Source organism: Erpetoichthys calabaricus, chromosome 5 (genome assembly GCF_900747795.2).
Source record: "Erpetoichthys calabaricus chromosome 5, fErpCal1.3, whole genome shotgun sequence".
Lineage (NCBI taxonomy): Eukaryota > Metazoa > Chordata > Cladistia > Polypteriformes > Polypteridae > Erpetoichthys > Erpetoichthys calabaricus.
The window spans coordinates 251,922,494-251,938,545 of NC_041398.2; the positions used below are offsets into that span (position 1 = coordinate 251,922,494).

General features: G+C 43.4%; 1 protein-coding gene across 1 annotated transcript; it reads left to right on the forward strand.

The window, feature by feature from the left end:
* Positions 1-208: 208 nt before the first annotated feature.
* On the forward strand, positions 209-15,733 carry spcs3 (signal peptidase complex subunit 3). The gene is made up of 5 exons (XM_028791152.2): positions 209-489; positions 11,980-12,053; positions 12,618-12,694; positions 12,892-13,007; positions 15,289-15,733. The coding sequence occupies exons 1-5, from the start codon at positions 347-349 to the stop codon at positions 15,419-15,421; spliced, it is 543 nt and encodes a 180-aa protein (XP_028646985.1). The 5' UTR covers positions 209-346; the 3' UTR covers positions 15,422-15,733.
* The last annotated feature ends 319 nt before the right edge of the window (positions 15,734-16,052 follow it).

A 16,052-nucleotide genomic window follows, 5' to 3' on the forward strand; every position in this document is an offset into this window, starting at 1 on the left:
TGTACATGCAATATACGCGCAGAATTAATCGATTCCTTCTTTTTGATTTAACCCATTAACACACCTTGCCAGTTCGACTCGGTGAAGCCAGCGAGGCCACGGCTCCGAGCACCGAGGGCAGGAGATCCGCGAGTCCAGCCGCTTCCACCCCGAAACGCCAGATGGCGCTGTGGCGCACTGACGACTCATCGGAAGTCCGATCGTACTCGCGGTGCGCCTGTCGTTGACTTCGCTTCCCGTGTCCGGTGCGGTTCGTACGTCGTCAGCAGTCAATAGTGTGTGGACGGGATTGTTGTCGTCTTCTTTTTTATTTTATTTGATTTGGGATCATTTCAATTTTGCTGCAATGAATACAGTCCTGTCCAGAGCAAATTCGCTCTTTGCCTTTTCTCTCAGTGTCATGGCATTTTTGACTTTTGGATGTTTTATTACCACCGCCTTCAAAGACAGAAGCGTCCCGGTCAACATTCACATCTCCCGGGTCATGCTGTAAGTATCGCCGCACGATACGGGGTGCTGTGTGTCGGAAAGGCCACGGGATAACAGCGGGATGTGCGCCGTTACTAAAGCGGTTTAACTGATAAGCGAATGGCCGATCACAAAGCGGGCTTTTCCGTGTAATGTGTGCCCCCCTTTGCAGTACGCCGTGAAGCTTTACGGGTGTACCGCGCTGGTTACCGTAATGCGCCGAATAAACACCCGTTAGGGCAGCTTTGCCCGCCGTTATCTTGGCCCACGTGGTGGGTGGCCGTTGGCTGCTCGTCGCCCAATGGCAGAGCCGCACGTCTCTCGAAGCCGCGCCACACATCCCAGGCGCCTCGGGTTTAGTGGGTGAGGACTGGCGCTTGGCACGGCTCGGCTCCCTCACTAACACCGTCCGTCCATCGGGCAATGCCAGGGTCTTAATTCTCCGGACAAAGAGCCCCTTCCGAGACACGTTTGAGATGAGGCTGTGAGCGGTCGGGGTGCTCGTCCCTTATTGTGGCGTACATTGCTGTCTCTCGAGGTGTCCTATGGCAGTTAATGCAGCATTTACAGTCGTGTTTGACTCCATTCGTGACAATGGTATGTTGATGACCTTAAAATTCACAGTGGCACCATTGTGTTTATGTGGTTTTAGGAGTGGAGAAGGCAGAGCTAAGAGTGAAGCAGCAGCCTTGGAGGCTCCAACACACCAAGCCCGTAGGCCGCATTCCCAGTGTGCATGAAAATGAAGGAATTCATATTTGCATTTTTACAAAAGTTTATTGCATCAATTTACACATCAGTGACAGGCTGGACTGGTCCTGCAACACAAGAACAAAAAGCAGAGCTGACTCTTGGGGGACTGCACTCCTTAAACGTGGCCGCTTGGTTTCCAGTTTACTTTTGTGGGAAAGATACAATAATAATAATGAGATAATCAGACCTCCAAAGAAAGCCATCAGAGTTTCTCAGAGTGTTCCTGCAGAGACCTCCGAGGATGTATTTGTCTCTAAATAAAAATCGACTTGTTTGGATGTAAACTCTGTACAGTTCCCGTCTGCTAATAAAAGCGGGATAAGACACCAGCTGTAAGATGAGTGATGTGAGCTCTGTGATCAAAGGGGAGATAACAATAGTGTCGTACTTAGAAGATTTAATCGTAGGCAAGAAATTGTTATCTATAAAAGAAATGATCAGTTCTTGAGTAGCGGTGATGCACTGGTGAGTAGAAGGAATATGTGCTTGTGTTTGGGTTTAGAAATCTCCAGGGGTCTGATAAGTTGTGGTCCGTTACAAACTGTGTGATGGGCTTTGCAGTGTTAGACGTCATCACCCCTGTGGCAGGAGACTAAAACGCAATTCATGTCCCCAGCCATTATCATGTTATGAGTGTTCACATTGGGAAAGGATGACAATATGTTTTGGATGACGTGGCTACATATGCTATATTCATCCTTCACATTTATGTATTTATTTATTTATGTAGCACTTTAAAAACAACATCATGGCTGACCAGAGTGCTGTACAATAAAAGCCAACGTATAAGACACACAGTAACCAAAAGGGTAAAAGAAACAGAAACACATAAGAAATTGATAATTCACTCGTACAACTCTGTGATGGCCAGTAACATCACTTGAAGAGAGGACCACCGAATCAGCCAACTAATTCAAAGGACCCCCTGGAGAATGCAGACAAAGCCGAGTGCCATTATGAACGACGCTGCCCATCCTCAGTCTGAAACACCAACACTGAGGATGTTCAGCAGAGGTGTGTCGCGGGGGGGAGGTAGGGGGCTTTATACCAAAAGCAGTATATCTGTGTAGCGCCTTGCTGGGAGTGGAGGTGCCAAATTGGAAGTTTTCTTTCTTTTCAGTCATTCTGGTGTTTATGTGAGAGGAGTTTGTTGGTCAGAATGTAATTCCTGTCTGTCTCGGTCATCGGTGATACCATGAAATAATAAACTAAGAGGAAGCAGAAGGAGATCAGATGAGCAGTGAAGGTGTAGTCAGCAGACACACACACACTGGCACACACACTGGCAGCCTGAGCTCAGCACTGTGACACGTTTGAGGTGACGGCTGTGCTCAGTCCAGGTGCTTGTCCCTTATTATGGTGTGCAGGGTGCATTGCTGTCCCCCGAGGTGTCATCTGGTGTGAGTCACACATCTGATGTCTCGATTAAAAGCTTTGATTGGTTGACATGTTGATCAGACTGAGCTGAACATCACAGTTGTTTGTGTTTTCTAGGGCTGAGCAGAGGAGAAGATGGCAGTAAAAGTGACCAGGCAGCCTTGTGGGGTTCCACCAAGGTGTCCTCTCCCTTGTCCTGGGGGTCCGCAGTGGCAGCAGGTTTTTGTTCCAGCCAGTCTGGTATTACGTTTGGCCTGGCAGACGGTGACATGCAGTATTTATTGATAAGACGTGTTGTGCTTTAGCTCTTTAAGACAAATAACTTGATCACTTTGGAGGTTTTTTGTTTTCCGAGGTCATGGTCCACAACAGATTTGTACCTTCTGCTCTCTTGTTAGTTTTAAACTGTATTGGCACAGATGCTTCATGATGCAGATCCACAAGTTTAAATGGCAACACGCTGGCTGGAGAGCTGCAGGTCATTTGCACCTCATTGTGAACCGATAGCCGGCTGAGAAAACGCAAAACGGTTAAAACTAAAATCATCAGAACAAGCGAGTGAACTCAAAAATTAAAGTTAAAGCAAAAACCCTGCAGCCCTCCAGGACCAGAGCTGAGTGCCCCCCACCTTACCCTGCAGGCCGCAGGATGACAATTAGAAGTTCATTGGGTGAATGTGGGCGAGTTTGCTGTACAGCTACGCTTAACCCAAATAAAATCCATCTATCGTCCTGTGGAGTTGAAGTTTAGAGGAAAATACAAACACTCCTCACGTCACGGCCGACTGAACTGGTCGATTCACAAACGCGCTGACAGTGGGGTGGGGTCTGCCATCTTTAGCTGTTGTTTTTATTTGCACCTTTGCAGCACTTATAACATTTTTCATAAATTTATTCATGTTTGTCCCGTAGAGTTGGCAAGAAGAACAAGAAAAGTGTCGGACTGTTGAGCCCCGTCGGTGGTGTCTGGCAACCAGAGCGGGATTTGAGTTTGGTTTCCATCGCCTTACCTTCTTTACGTTTGCTGCTTTTTGTTTTGTACGATATGCGGGTGTAGGTGACAGGTGGCGCAGCGTGCGGCTCTCGCGCTCCTTAGACTGGCATACCCTGTCGTGGCTTTCATTAAAGGACAAGTGTGCGATTTGAATTTTTTTCCCCACAGTCATGGTGAACGTTCACTCGTCACAGGAAATCATCGTCTTAAGTGAAGTGTTAAGAAATGCGGTGCTTTTAAAGTTCAAAGTGAGGTCTGTGGACATCAAAAAAGCCATCAAACGTACCAAATATTGACACTTTCACAACACCGGCATCCCGCCTTTCTGAGCTGTGCTTACGACAGAGGAAGGACATTGGTGACGGTGAACGTCATGGGTGGAGATGGCGCAGATGAGCGGCTCTCGTGGAGGAGAACTCCTGTCGTGCACTTGGCTTCTTCTCTCGTATTGACGGAGGGTTTCCTCCCACATCCTCAGACACATCGAAGTTGGTGACTTGGCAGTTCTGATTGGATGGGCATAAATGATGGCTTATTCGTGTAAATCTTGAGACCCGCGCCTAGGCCAGCAGAGGCTGAGTGAGCTGACGGTCTGGACAAGCGAACACACAACACGGAACCCATGGAAGGTCATTAAAGTAACGCTCAACGGGGCCCTCTTCTGTCGCTCGGCCTACCGCTGCATGGGAACACCGCCAGCTCGATATTTGGCTCACAACGTGCTTCGCTGTCGACACGAGGAGGCTTTAATAAAGTATCTATCTACCATATAGTGCCTTTCACAAATCTATCTATCATATAGTGCCTTTCACAAATCTATCTATCATATAGTGTCTTTCACTATCTTATCTATCTATCTATCTATCTATCTATCTATCTATCTATCTATCTATCTATCTATCTATCTATCTATCTATCTATCTATCTATCTGAGGCCACTGCACTTGTCAGAAGACGAGCTGAATGGCGCAGGCCTGGGCCCTCACAACTCGGCTCTACTGCTGTGCAGAAATCGGACGTTTTACACCAAACATTTCTTCTTATTCAGCAGATTTTTGTCGACTTTTATGAGGTACAATGCGTCATCTTTAAAAACTGTACGTGCCTGGGTGTTGGGTGACAATACGGTGACGAGGCGCGACTTGCGGGTGGCAGAATGACGACGCACATCAGCAGGCAGTCAGCCTGAAGGCCCTTTTCACGTTTGCACTGAAGCCTCGCTGACGCCATTTTAAGAACAGCCACAGTTGTGTTAAAAAGGATGCGACTTCTCCTGACAAGTTTAATGTCCACCACAATTGTGGAAAATACTTTGAACTTGGAAAACAGCAAAGGCAGCCTTTGAATTGTTAATTCCTCTTAACAGCTTAATTCCTTTGGAACGAGTTACCATTAAAAAGGAGAGAACAGGAATTTGACTGCTGCCTTTCTACAAATTCACGGCCTACATTATGTAAGCCTGTATTGGGGGGGGTGTGTGTGTTTTATTTATTAATTATTATTCTTACATCACTTAATTTGTTTTTCGTTGCTTGTATCTTTGTGTTTGACATGTAGAGCACTTTGAGCTCCATTCTTGGTATGAAAATGTGCTTTTAAAAAGAAACAGTGGAGGTGTGATCTTCACACTGAATTTTCTAGATAATCTGAAATCCCATCTGTGTCTGACCTCTCAAACCTTAAACTTCAACACTACGTTTGGGGGAACCAAGGAAATGGATGCAAATGTTTAGCAGCTTCCAGAGAACAACTCGACTTGGCGTATTTCTCTGTTGGCACTTACAGTTAAACTGGGTTACAAACTGGTTCAGATACACCAGTAGGGACAGTTGATGCTTTCATAATATTTCCTTTTCTGTCAATGGTTTCTTTCGTATTTGTGTTAATGATATCTATTATTTTGTATAGGTTTTCTATTCATTTGGCAGTACTGTTGAAGTTTGTATGTGTATTTGTCTAGTTATTTGTGCAGTGTCATGTTAATGGTGGGTCGAAATTGTGTCGTCTTGAGTTGCTATTGTCTTGTATTCTATGTTTTTGCACCGACCCAAAGTCAATCCTGGTATGTTTCACATGCTGGTAGTAAAGTAATAAAGTGAAGTTCCATCGATGCACTTTGAGCAAACGCGTTTTTCTGTGAAGTTTGACCAGTCTGGGCTACCGTAGCGCGGCCTGTAACCAGGAAGTCATTTTTAAATATGGGCCATCCGCCAAGAGAAACAGCCGACAGAGGAAGAAGTGAAGAGGAGAAAACGCGTGGCGGCGCCTGCTGAGTACGCTGACACGTAGAAGAGCGAGTGCGCCTTCATTTGATATCGGAGACTCGGAGCATGAAAAGCGGTGCCGTTTGATTAAAGGACTCGGGCGTCCGGTGTCTTGCGTTTAATGACGCGTTTGACTCTCTGTATTTGTCACACGGTCGGCGACAGGTGCGTTTTCCCCCCTTTGTTTCTCTTGTCGTTTTCCTCGAGATTGTTCAGTGCGTGAGCTTATTTGTGTTGTTGAACATTCGACTTTGCAGACACAAATGTTAATTTGATTAGAATGCTAAATGTCGTCTTGTGGTGCAGCCACAGCAACTTGCAGCTGCCATTAAAAAGGAGAGAACAGGAATTTGACTGCTGCCTTTCTACAAATTCACTGCCTACATTATGTAAGCCTGTATTGGGGTGTGTGTGTGTTTTATTAATTATTATTCTTCCATCACTTAATTTGTTTTTCGTTGCTTTGGCTTAGCCCAGCCAAAGAGCCCCCGACACCCGTGACCACACACGGCGAGGACGCTACAGGAACTCGGGGTCCATATAAACAACAAACTGGCCTGGCGCTGCATAACAAAGGCCAGAGCGGACTGCACTTGTAATGGAGACTCGGGTCTCTTGTTGTGAGTTCTACCAGTCCATAGTAGCCAGTGCTGTGGTCTCCTGGGGAAGCAACTTGAGCTCAAAAGAAGCGCAATGTCTGAATACACTTAGCAGGAAAGCCTGCAACATCACAGGACGAACCCTGGACACGCTGGAAGCTGTGGTAGAAAAGAGGATGGTGGCACAAATGGATGCCATCATGAAAAAACCCCACCAGGTGGCGCTCTCTTGGAGCCCTTTCAGCCACGGTGTGCTAAGAAGCGCCTTTAGGGGTGTCCCTTACATCTGTTTATTAGACTGACACCTTTATCCAAGATACCTTACAGCATTTATGATTCAGTTGGTTTCATTTCATTTTGTTTTTTCCAATTGGAGCGCAGGCAGGTCAGGTGAGTTCCTCATGGACACACAGTGGCTGTTGCACCTTTGTGCCCAGTGCTGTCAGGCATTTCAGTGCTTCCTCTCTGGGCACTCGTTAACTTTATTTTGAAAAAATCTGAACGATATGCATTTATTATTTTTGTTATTTAATTTTATTTACATATTGATTATTTATTGGCTGCATTATTTGTCCTGTGATTCCGTATCCTTGTTTCTATGTTTCTGCAGCTGTTTGCGTGTGAATTTCCTTGTGGGATTGAATGTTTATACAATCAATGTGTAGACATGCAGAACTGATGGACCGTGCATGTCATAAATACTCAAGAGTAAACCTGATTACTTAATAGACTTGGCAGGGTATGTGACAGGGAGCAGAGGAGAGGAGAGGGGGGCCATGTAGGCCTTTGATTTACCCCGTCTGATACCTATCTACAGTAATCCATCCTCCATCGCGGGGGTTGCGTTCCAGAACTCCCCGCGAAAGGTGAAAATCCGCGAAGTAGAAACCATATGTTTGTAACCCCCTTGCAACACCCTTCCGTTATCGGTATGCAAGGTCCTGAGCTCTTTTATAATGGTGTCGCCACCTCTATGGTGGGAAGGTACACAATCACCCACCTTCAACCTTATAATCAATAATCAACTCAGTTACTCAAATATATATAAACCAAACTCTCTTTACTAAATTGAAAGTGAAACAGTTTTTTTTTTAAATTGATAATTTACAATATACACACTATACATAAAACACAAACAGTAACTTATTTATAACCCGATATATATATTGGTCCCGACACTATTGGTGAGCTCACCCGGACATATTTCCACAGTCAATGAATATTACTCAATCCGTTGAGGGCCCCAAACGTAGCTCGGGTGCGTAGTGGCCAAACAAACAACACAGAAACTGGCCCCTTCACTTGAGAATTTACTCAAGCCACTTTAAAACAAATAAACAAAAAAACACACCAACCTTGTTTTGTATATTCTTCCTTCTCCCTTTTTCTCAACCACTCTCTTTACTCACTGATCACCCTTTCTGCACTTGTGTCCTGCCTGCCGTCTTTCTCTTTATCCAACAACTCTCCTTTTTGTTTTATCCGCTTGCTACATTTAGTCCTTCTTTCTTTCTCTGTCTTGCATCGGCGTGTTGCTTCAACTGCGACTCTCTTGTCTCTTTCTGTCCGTCTTGCTTCGGCGTGCTGCCTCAACTACAACTTTCTCTTTCGTTCTGTCAGTCCTGCTTCGGCGTTTTGCCTGAACAGTCACAACTTCTCGTTCTTTCTCCGTCTTGCTTCGGCGTGCTGCCTAAAACTCTCTTTCTTCTGGTATCGGCGTTTTGCCTGAAACTTTCTTTCTTCTGGCCTCGGCGTTTTGCCTGAAGCTCTCTATTTCTTCTCGCTTCGGCGCCTTATCACGTCCACTTGCAACTCGTTTTGAGCCCTGGTTAAAGTACACTGCGGCTGTAGATCTTATATGCTTTTCCTCCTTTTTAACTAAAAAGAATTGTGGACTCATTGATGCTGTAATGATGTCCTGCAGCGGTGTAGCTGTTCTCTTCCTTCAACATATCCAAAACTTTTACCTTTTCTGCAATCATTTGCATCTTCTGTTGGCGCTTGGACATGGCCCCTGAAGCAGTAGCAGGAGCACGTTAATGCTGAATGAGTGAGATGAGACTTCCTGGTTAATGCAGCACTCCGTCGCTGAGCCAATCAGGAACACACAGGAACTTAACTGTGTGCTCTGATTGGGTAGCTTCTCAGCCATCCACCAATAGCATCTCTTGTATGAAATCAACAGGGCAGACCAACTGAGGAAGCAAGTACCAGAAGTAAAAAGACCCATTGTCCACAGAAACCCGCGAAGCAGCGAAAAATCCGCATTATATATTTAGATATGCTTACATATAAAATCTGCGATAGAGTGAAGCCGCGAAAGTAGAAGCACCATATAGCGAGGGATTACTGTATTCTTGTTTGTAATTTTATTTGAATTCTGTGACCGTTTAATTCATGTGTCTTACGCAGCTTTAGAAGAAAATTAATAACGTAGGATTTGGTGTTTGTTTGACCTCCAAGTCTAAATGTTGCTATTTATAATTCCTTAAATGTGATGGACAATTGATGAATGTAAAGGTTGGTTTGTTACATAGCAGTAGTCTAGGGCTAAGTTTTGGAAACACTTGGCACATTTACATGTGCTTCAATAATCTGATTATTCACAGAAACCTGATTTCTATAATGCCAAGTACACCCTTATTAGAGACATGAAGTTAAACCTGGGTAACAGGTGGATTTCTTCATAAATAACCTGATTACTTGGTCCTGTGAACCCTCAACTGGATTATTGTTAAGGATTTTTGGAGTCTGCGCCTGTCCATTAAACTCTGTCAGCCATGTTGCTTTTAGCACCCATGGGCAGAAGTGTCCATAAAATGCATTTCCAGAGGCAAATGTTAAGGCGATGGCATGATTGCATCTCCTGGCTGAAATAATTAGTCTCAATATTTCAGAAATCTCTAAATTTATGGGGATGAGCTGAATGTACAGTGCTGAACTCAGCAACGCAATGTCAGGGTAACGTGCGCCATGTAGTCCAGTGACTTTTTAAAGTAATGAGTAGCCTAACGTGTATCTTACTGAAGTATAAATGTCTGCATTACTATTACTCCAGCAGCACTGTGGGTGTGAGGCACATGAAGCTAGAGGTGGGCGGTATGACCAAAATTCTATATCACGGTATTTTTCTAAATTCTGCCAGTTCCACGGTATTGGACAGTATTTTTTCCCCCATGCATGAGTGGATGTTAACCACATTTTCCACTGCAATTACTGCAGTAGACTGGCTAAGAATAACCTATTCGACTGTTATGAGAATTGTACATCGTACAAAAAGACATTTTAATGTGCACACAAGTATTAATCCAGGTTTGCATGGCCCCATAAAGTGATAGTTTTCAAGGGGGTGGCACTAAAGAGAAGGAATCACATTGCATGACAGATGCAGTCAAAATATAGGACCTTTTAATTGAACAAATTTTGCAAAAGCTTAAACTATGATTTTGACAACATATTTTCAACCGTCCAAAGAGGCATTTAGACTTAGTAAAATATCCAGAGGTGTTTGTCAAAAGTTGGATTGCACTGAACACGTCTTAGAAAAAGAATAAATAGTAAATATTTTTTGTAAACCAACTACACTTTCTGTTATTGTTAACAATCTCTGTCCACTGACACATTAAAGTGACTTTTTAAACAATTTTACCATCATTAAACTGCATAATATTTAAACTAATAAATAGTAACAATAAAATACATAATAGTATTACTGATAGTTGCACCATTACTTCAAGGCTTCAAGCCCAGGTGCATTACACAGTATTCACCAAATTAAAATAAAATAAAACAAGTGCAACTTGGTGATGACATCTTTACCAACTGTACCATCATTTAGGCAAACTGCATTAATATGGACCTTGCTTCAAGCTAAGCTATATACATAAATAATAAAACTGCAACTTGCATTTATAATGCTGTTTGTGGTATAGCCCTATGGAGGCGCATTAGGGCCCTGTGAAGAAAAAAAAATATGGACACGGAAGAAAAAAACAAACTATATGTCGAGAATAAATTCGACATGTTGACTTTATTCTTGACATTTCCACTTTAATGTTGACGCTTATGTCAAGATTAAAGTCGACATTTCCACTTTATTCTCATAGTTTTTTTTATAATTAAAGTAGAATGTTGTAAACTAAACTTCATCCTAAAATCAATGTTTAATTTACTAGATTTTGTCAAACCCCATCATAAGTTAATGCAGCACATCAAATACTTTGTGTTCAGTGTTCCCCGACCCAGTCGTTAATCACTACGCTTCTTAAACTGACTTCCTCCGCACTAAGAACAGGCGCCTGCAGCAATCACCGCACAGAATCCATTCACTTCATGATATTCCTGCTCTCTACCAAAACCCCAGTTCCTATCTTTCCTTTTTCTTTCTCCACATTACCAATCACCACGCGATAAACGTCTTTGTGAAATTAAAACTAGTTATTAACTTAGCCGGCGGAGTGTTCAGAACTTTAAAAATATCTTCGTTATACATGTTTAATTATGCCATCCATTCAGGGTTTTGCCCATCTCTGAACGAGTCGCCAGCACATTGCAGGATGAATTCAAGCAAAACATACACTAGCAAGTACAAAAACAAGTACAACTTGGCTTGCAGTATTATCCAGTAGTATAGAAACAGTATTTACACATCTGACCTTTTAAAACTAAAGTATCTCCAGGCGACGGACGTGACTCCTTTTTTTCGGCAAAAGTTCTTCTGTTGTTCATGTTCAACTTTATCGTCGGCTTCAGTTTCGGAATGCTCTCTGTCCATTTTTCACATTTCACAGAACTTTGATTTATTTGCGCATTTATTTATTTATTTAATTTTGTCCGAAATAGTCCTCCATACCGCCCGCTATTTGGTGGTGTAGCAGTGAAAAAGAGCCCTAGTGCAACAAATCTGTGTTTAGCGGTGTAGCAGTGAAAAAGGTCCCCACTTGAACAGTTTCCCGCTGCGCCCCGTTCTGAACGTCGTTTAGGCAATTTAAACCGGTGTTGCGGTATAAGAAAAATCCATATCATAAAAAAAATAAAAAACGGTTTTCGGTATGAACCGGTATACCGCCCAGCACTACATGAAGCACATGCGGCGTTCTGCTGGCCCTATGCAGGCCTCAGTAACACAGCCAAGTAGAAGAGCGTGTGAGGTATGTACTCCGGTAACAGAAACGTTTAATTCAGGTGTCAGTTTGACTAAATAAAAGACGAAACTGAACACAGGCATAATGCTTATTTCACCTTCACAGTAGCTGATGATGATGATGATGATGTTGAACTCTTTTTATGCACAGCCTATTGAAGTCGGAATGTTCTGCCAAAGCAGACATCCTACTTGTGCTTGTAAATGTGGCTCATTAAGATCTCCCTGATCTCTCTTATTTGCCTTAACTTAATGCACTGACAAAGAGTCTTTTAGAATTTTCTTCATCTTTTGTCATAAGCTCAAAGAGAATGTTTGATGAGTGAAATTTTAAAAATATATTTAATGAAAGTTTAATGTTTTTTTTGTTTTTTTCTGACAGTAAAAATGTCGACGACTTCACTGGACCAAGGGAGAGAAGCGACTTGGGTTTTGTCACCTTTGACATCACAGCTGATATCCTTTAAACCCGTTTGAAAGTGTGTTTTTAGCCCAGAGGAAGGGTAACTAAAGTCACATGTGAAAAATGTGCCTGCGGGTTCTGAAAGTGGAGCCTGTTGAGCAGGTGGAGTTATTGGGGAGGAAGACGTAACAAACATGTCATTGTGTGAGCCAGACTTTCAAACCGACGGCTGCGTCATCCTTTGGTAACTTTCAGCAGGCAGAGAGGTGATGAGTTACTGCAGTGTGTACCTCGTGCTGGCAAATGTTTGGCTGCTTTAGCATATCAGTATTTGCACACTTATTGACCCCAATGTTTTGTTGGTGCCTTCCTGTTCCTTGTTGGTGACGTGTGGTGCAAATGGCATTAAGATAGCAAAGTGTAGAAATAAGCCAAGGCTTGAGGGTTAGGGTTTGATTAACAATTACAAGTAAACAGAGAGAGCAGCTTTGGTCAGTTTTGAGCCTGAGAGAGACAGCTGTGTGCCATAGGAAGTTGGTGTGCCACTGCTACCTGCCTTGTTGGCACACATGTGGCAAGTACTCTGAATTTACGCACTTTCTTTTAACTCTTCATACATCTCAATCCCATATTTGACTGGAATGTCAAACAGCTTTTCCTGTATTTATCAGCTGAATATGCAACTAAAAACAATGTAAGTTTTTTGTTTCTATATATTATTATTATTGTTTTTTTTCTTGTACAATCGTTAAAACAAAATCCATCTACTCAGATGTGTCCGGAATGCGGATTTCTTTGAAACTGAGAAATAATAACAAAACAATACAGTGCTTATGTCCTACACTCTTTAATAAATCAACCCAAGTTGTTTGTTTCCTTTGTCTCTTGCAGGCGCTTAATCAGGTGGTCCTTTGGGACAAAATCATTTTACGAGGAGAAAACACAAATCTTTCTTTAAAGGATATGAAGTCAAAATATTTCTTTTTTGATGACGGCAGTGGACTCCGGTAAGAACAGGTCCTTGTGGTGTGACTTGAGGGACATGGCAGGACGTGACGAAGTCTGTTTGTTGATGGGTGGCATCATGGGGGCAGTGTGCTTTACTGCAGTATTTTGGCTCTTGTCTCACTCACTTAGCCCGTCTCTGTTGCAATTCCTCATTTACGTTGTTGCCTTTTGGTTTATTGCCATAGTTGAGAATAAAATGTGCGCGCTTTATTGTTAAAGTCTTTTAGTTATTGCAGTTGTCATTGTTTGCCTATAAACAGATTACAGCACAGTCTGTGAATACAATTTTGAATTCTGCAGCTTAATGTTAAAGAAATTTCTATAATGTTTGAGTCATAAAGTAGAATTTTGCCAGCTGACCCCAAAATTAACAGCACAGCATTGAGTGACTCGGGCTGGTATGGCTGCTGCTCACCTGTCGTAGGTGGGCTTCATGTTTATCAGCTGATGCAGCCTCTCGCCGCCTTTTAACTTTTACAGTGTCTACAAATGCTGAGTCAGCGCTGTATGCTGCACGTTGTTTTGGACGCGATTCTGAAACTCTTTTTTAGACTTCTCACCCAAAACTCGTTTTATGTTGCGTGACCACTGATGGTCTTAATTAAATATTCCCACAGGTGACATTTAGGGCGTCTTTATGGGCTGTGAAGAAACAAACTCCCTAAATGCGGTAGGAAATCCTTTAAGTTAATGGTGCGTGAAAACTGACCTGAAAGATGTGGCTGGGTCGATATGTCCGTGAAAGGCGTCCAAATAGTGAGATGGGGATGACATTCCTAAAGAAAGTGGAGATCTGATCTTCTCACAAGATCCGCTGCATTGTATTCTCTAAGATGAAGGACCCCCCCATAAAAAAAAAAGTGTGTATTTTTATATTGGGCAGGTGAGCGGTCTTTAGTCCTCGGACCCCTGCACATTTTGTGTTCCCCCCCCCCCCCCCCAACTCCCTGACTATCCGACACTCTCACTGGACTGTCATTTAAAAATAAAAAAAACAAAATGTCAATTTAAGGACTCCGCCTGTCCTCATCGCGTGTTTTTCGTATGTAAGTCTGCGTTATTTATCTTTTCTTTACTGTTTATTCACTTATATATCTACATTTAGTTTTTCTTATGCATGTATTTGTAAAGCACTTTCATCTTCATCCTTTGTATGCTAATGTGCTTTAGAAATAAATGTTGTTATTATTAGGGCTGTCAAATTAGCCAGAAAATAAAGTGTAAATATTTCAATTAAAAACAAGTCCATGTTTGAACATATTTGAAGTTCGGATTACAATTCTGGGTGCCACATGTACATTTGTAGGTGCTTGTTTATTATGATGGGAACGGCTGCAGCTGTGAAAAATAGCGAGAAGAAATGCCAACAGCAAAAAAAAATCAGACAATGCAAGACAAGACAATACCATCTATTGTTGTAGAGCCCAAAATCACACACAAGTGCCGCAGTGGGCTTTAACAGGCTCTGCCTGCCTCTTGACAGCCCCCAGCTGTGACTCTTTAAGAAGACGAGGCGTCTGCACCACCATATTTATTTCTTTCAGACTGATAGTGATGGCTGGATGCACAAGTCCTCCATAACAAACCACAAAAAGGAACGGAAATCATAAAGCGCTGCTAACAACACTGCGTCGGTCACATTGCACCACTCGGCATGCGTCCTGCGCTACAAACGCATCGTGACGTGTCTTGGTGCTGCAAGGACAGCTGTGACGGATGGGCAGGGCGAGGGTGAGGACTGGTGCTTTCATACCAAATGGGCAGAGCGGTGAGAGTAGCGAGCAGGCACGACAAGGTGGGCAGACTTGTCTTCTTTTTCTGGACGTATCCCATGGGCAGCGGCGTCGCACTTTTATATCACACCATTCAGAAAACAACAAAAGAAACGAGACTTCAGGACACGGAAGAAGCATTTGGAACAAGCGCTGTTTGTACAGCTATAGATCAGAGTGGGATATCCGATGTGAGGGGCTACTAATGAAGACGATAAGCTAACCACTCAAAGCCACATCAGTCAAATGCGCAGCTCTGCACAGCGCGTCTGGAGTCACGTGATGTAGCTGGGACAGCCACCAGTGGGCGGTTACACTGGGACTTGACGTCGGCCACCAGGCCCCAGTTTTCTAGCTCTTTCTCTTACTTTGATTGCTGTTCCCTTTCACGTATTCGTTTATTTGCTGAGGAAGTCTCCCTTTGTTAAGAATTTGTAGTTAATGTTGTTGAGGTGACGTGTTGGTGACGGTGACTAACTGTTTTTCTTTATTTTTATTTTTTAATCAGGGGTAACAAGAACATCACGCTAACGCTTTCATGGAACGTTGTGCCAAACGCCGGAATCCTGCCTCTCGTCACAGGCTCAGGACACATTTCTGTTCCATTTCCAGACTCTTATGAGATGTCAAAAAACTACTAAGTTATGGACTTGCAGGTTTGGCCAAGTTTTACAGTTTGGAGATCCGAAGAGACGCAGCGTAGAAACTGATCAACAGATGCCTACTTTTTATACCTAAACTCAAAATGTTAGGAAGAAAACAATTCAAACGCAGTCTAATTTAGAAGAATCCCGCTTTGCATTTGGTCTGAGACTGTGCTTACGATGAGCCTCACTTCCTTATGGTGCTGAGTTAACCCTTGAAGATTTGAGAAAACACGTCCTTGAATTTGGGGGGCGCTGTGAAGTGACAGTTGTACCTACTGCTTATCATGAATAAATGATTGTACACGAGCCACTGACCTGTAGACGTCTTTGTGCAGCACTCGGCGGCCCCCAAGTCTGTGAAATTAGACACCCGAGAGGAGCAGACCCTCCAGGGGGAGCCCCTTAGTAAATGTGCTGCCTCGGACCGCCCGGCCCACTCTGCTAGCACCTCCTACTGGTCAAAGCCTTGAGGACTTTTCATGTAGCGTAGCCCACCTTGTTGTCTTGTGAAGGGCTCAGTGTGCATGGTGTCGAAATGAGAGCAGCGTGACGTAGGAAGAGCCGACCTGAATGACGAGTGTTAAAGCTGCAGACGCGGGGGTCCTGCTAATTAAAACTGAGCAGC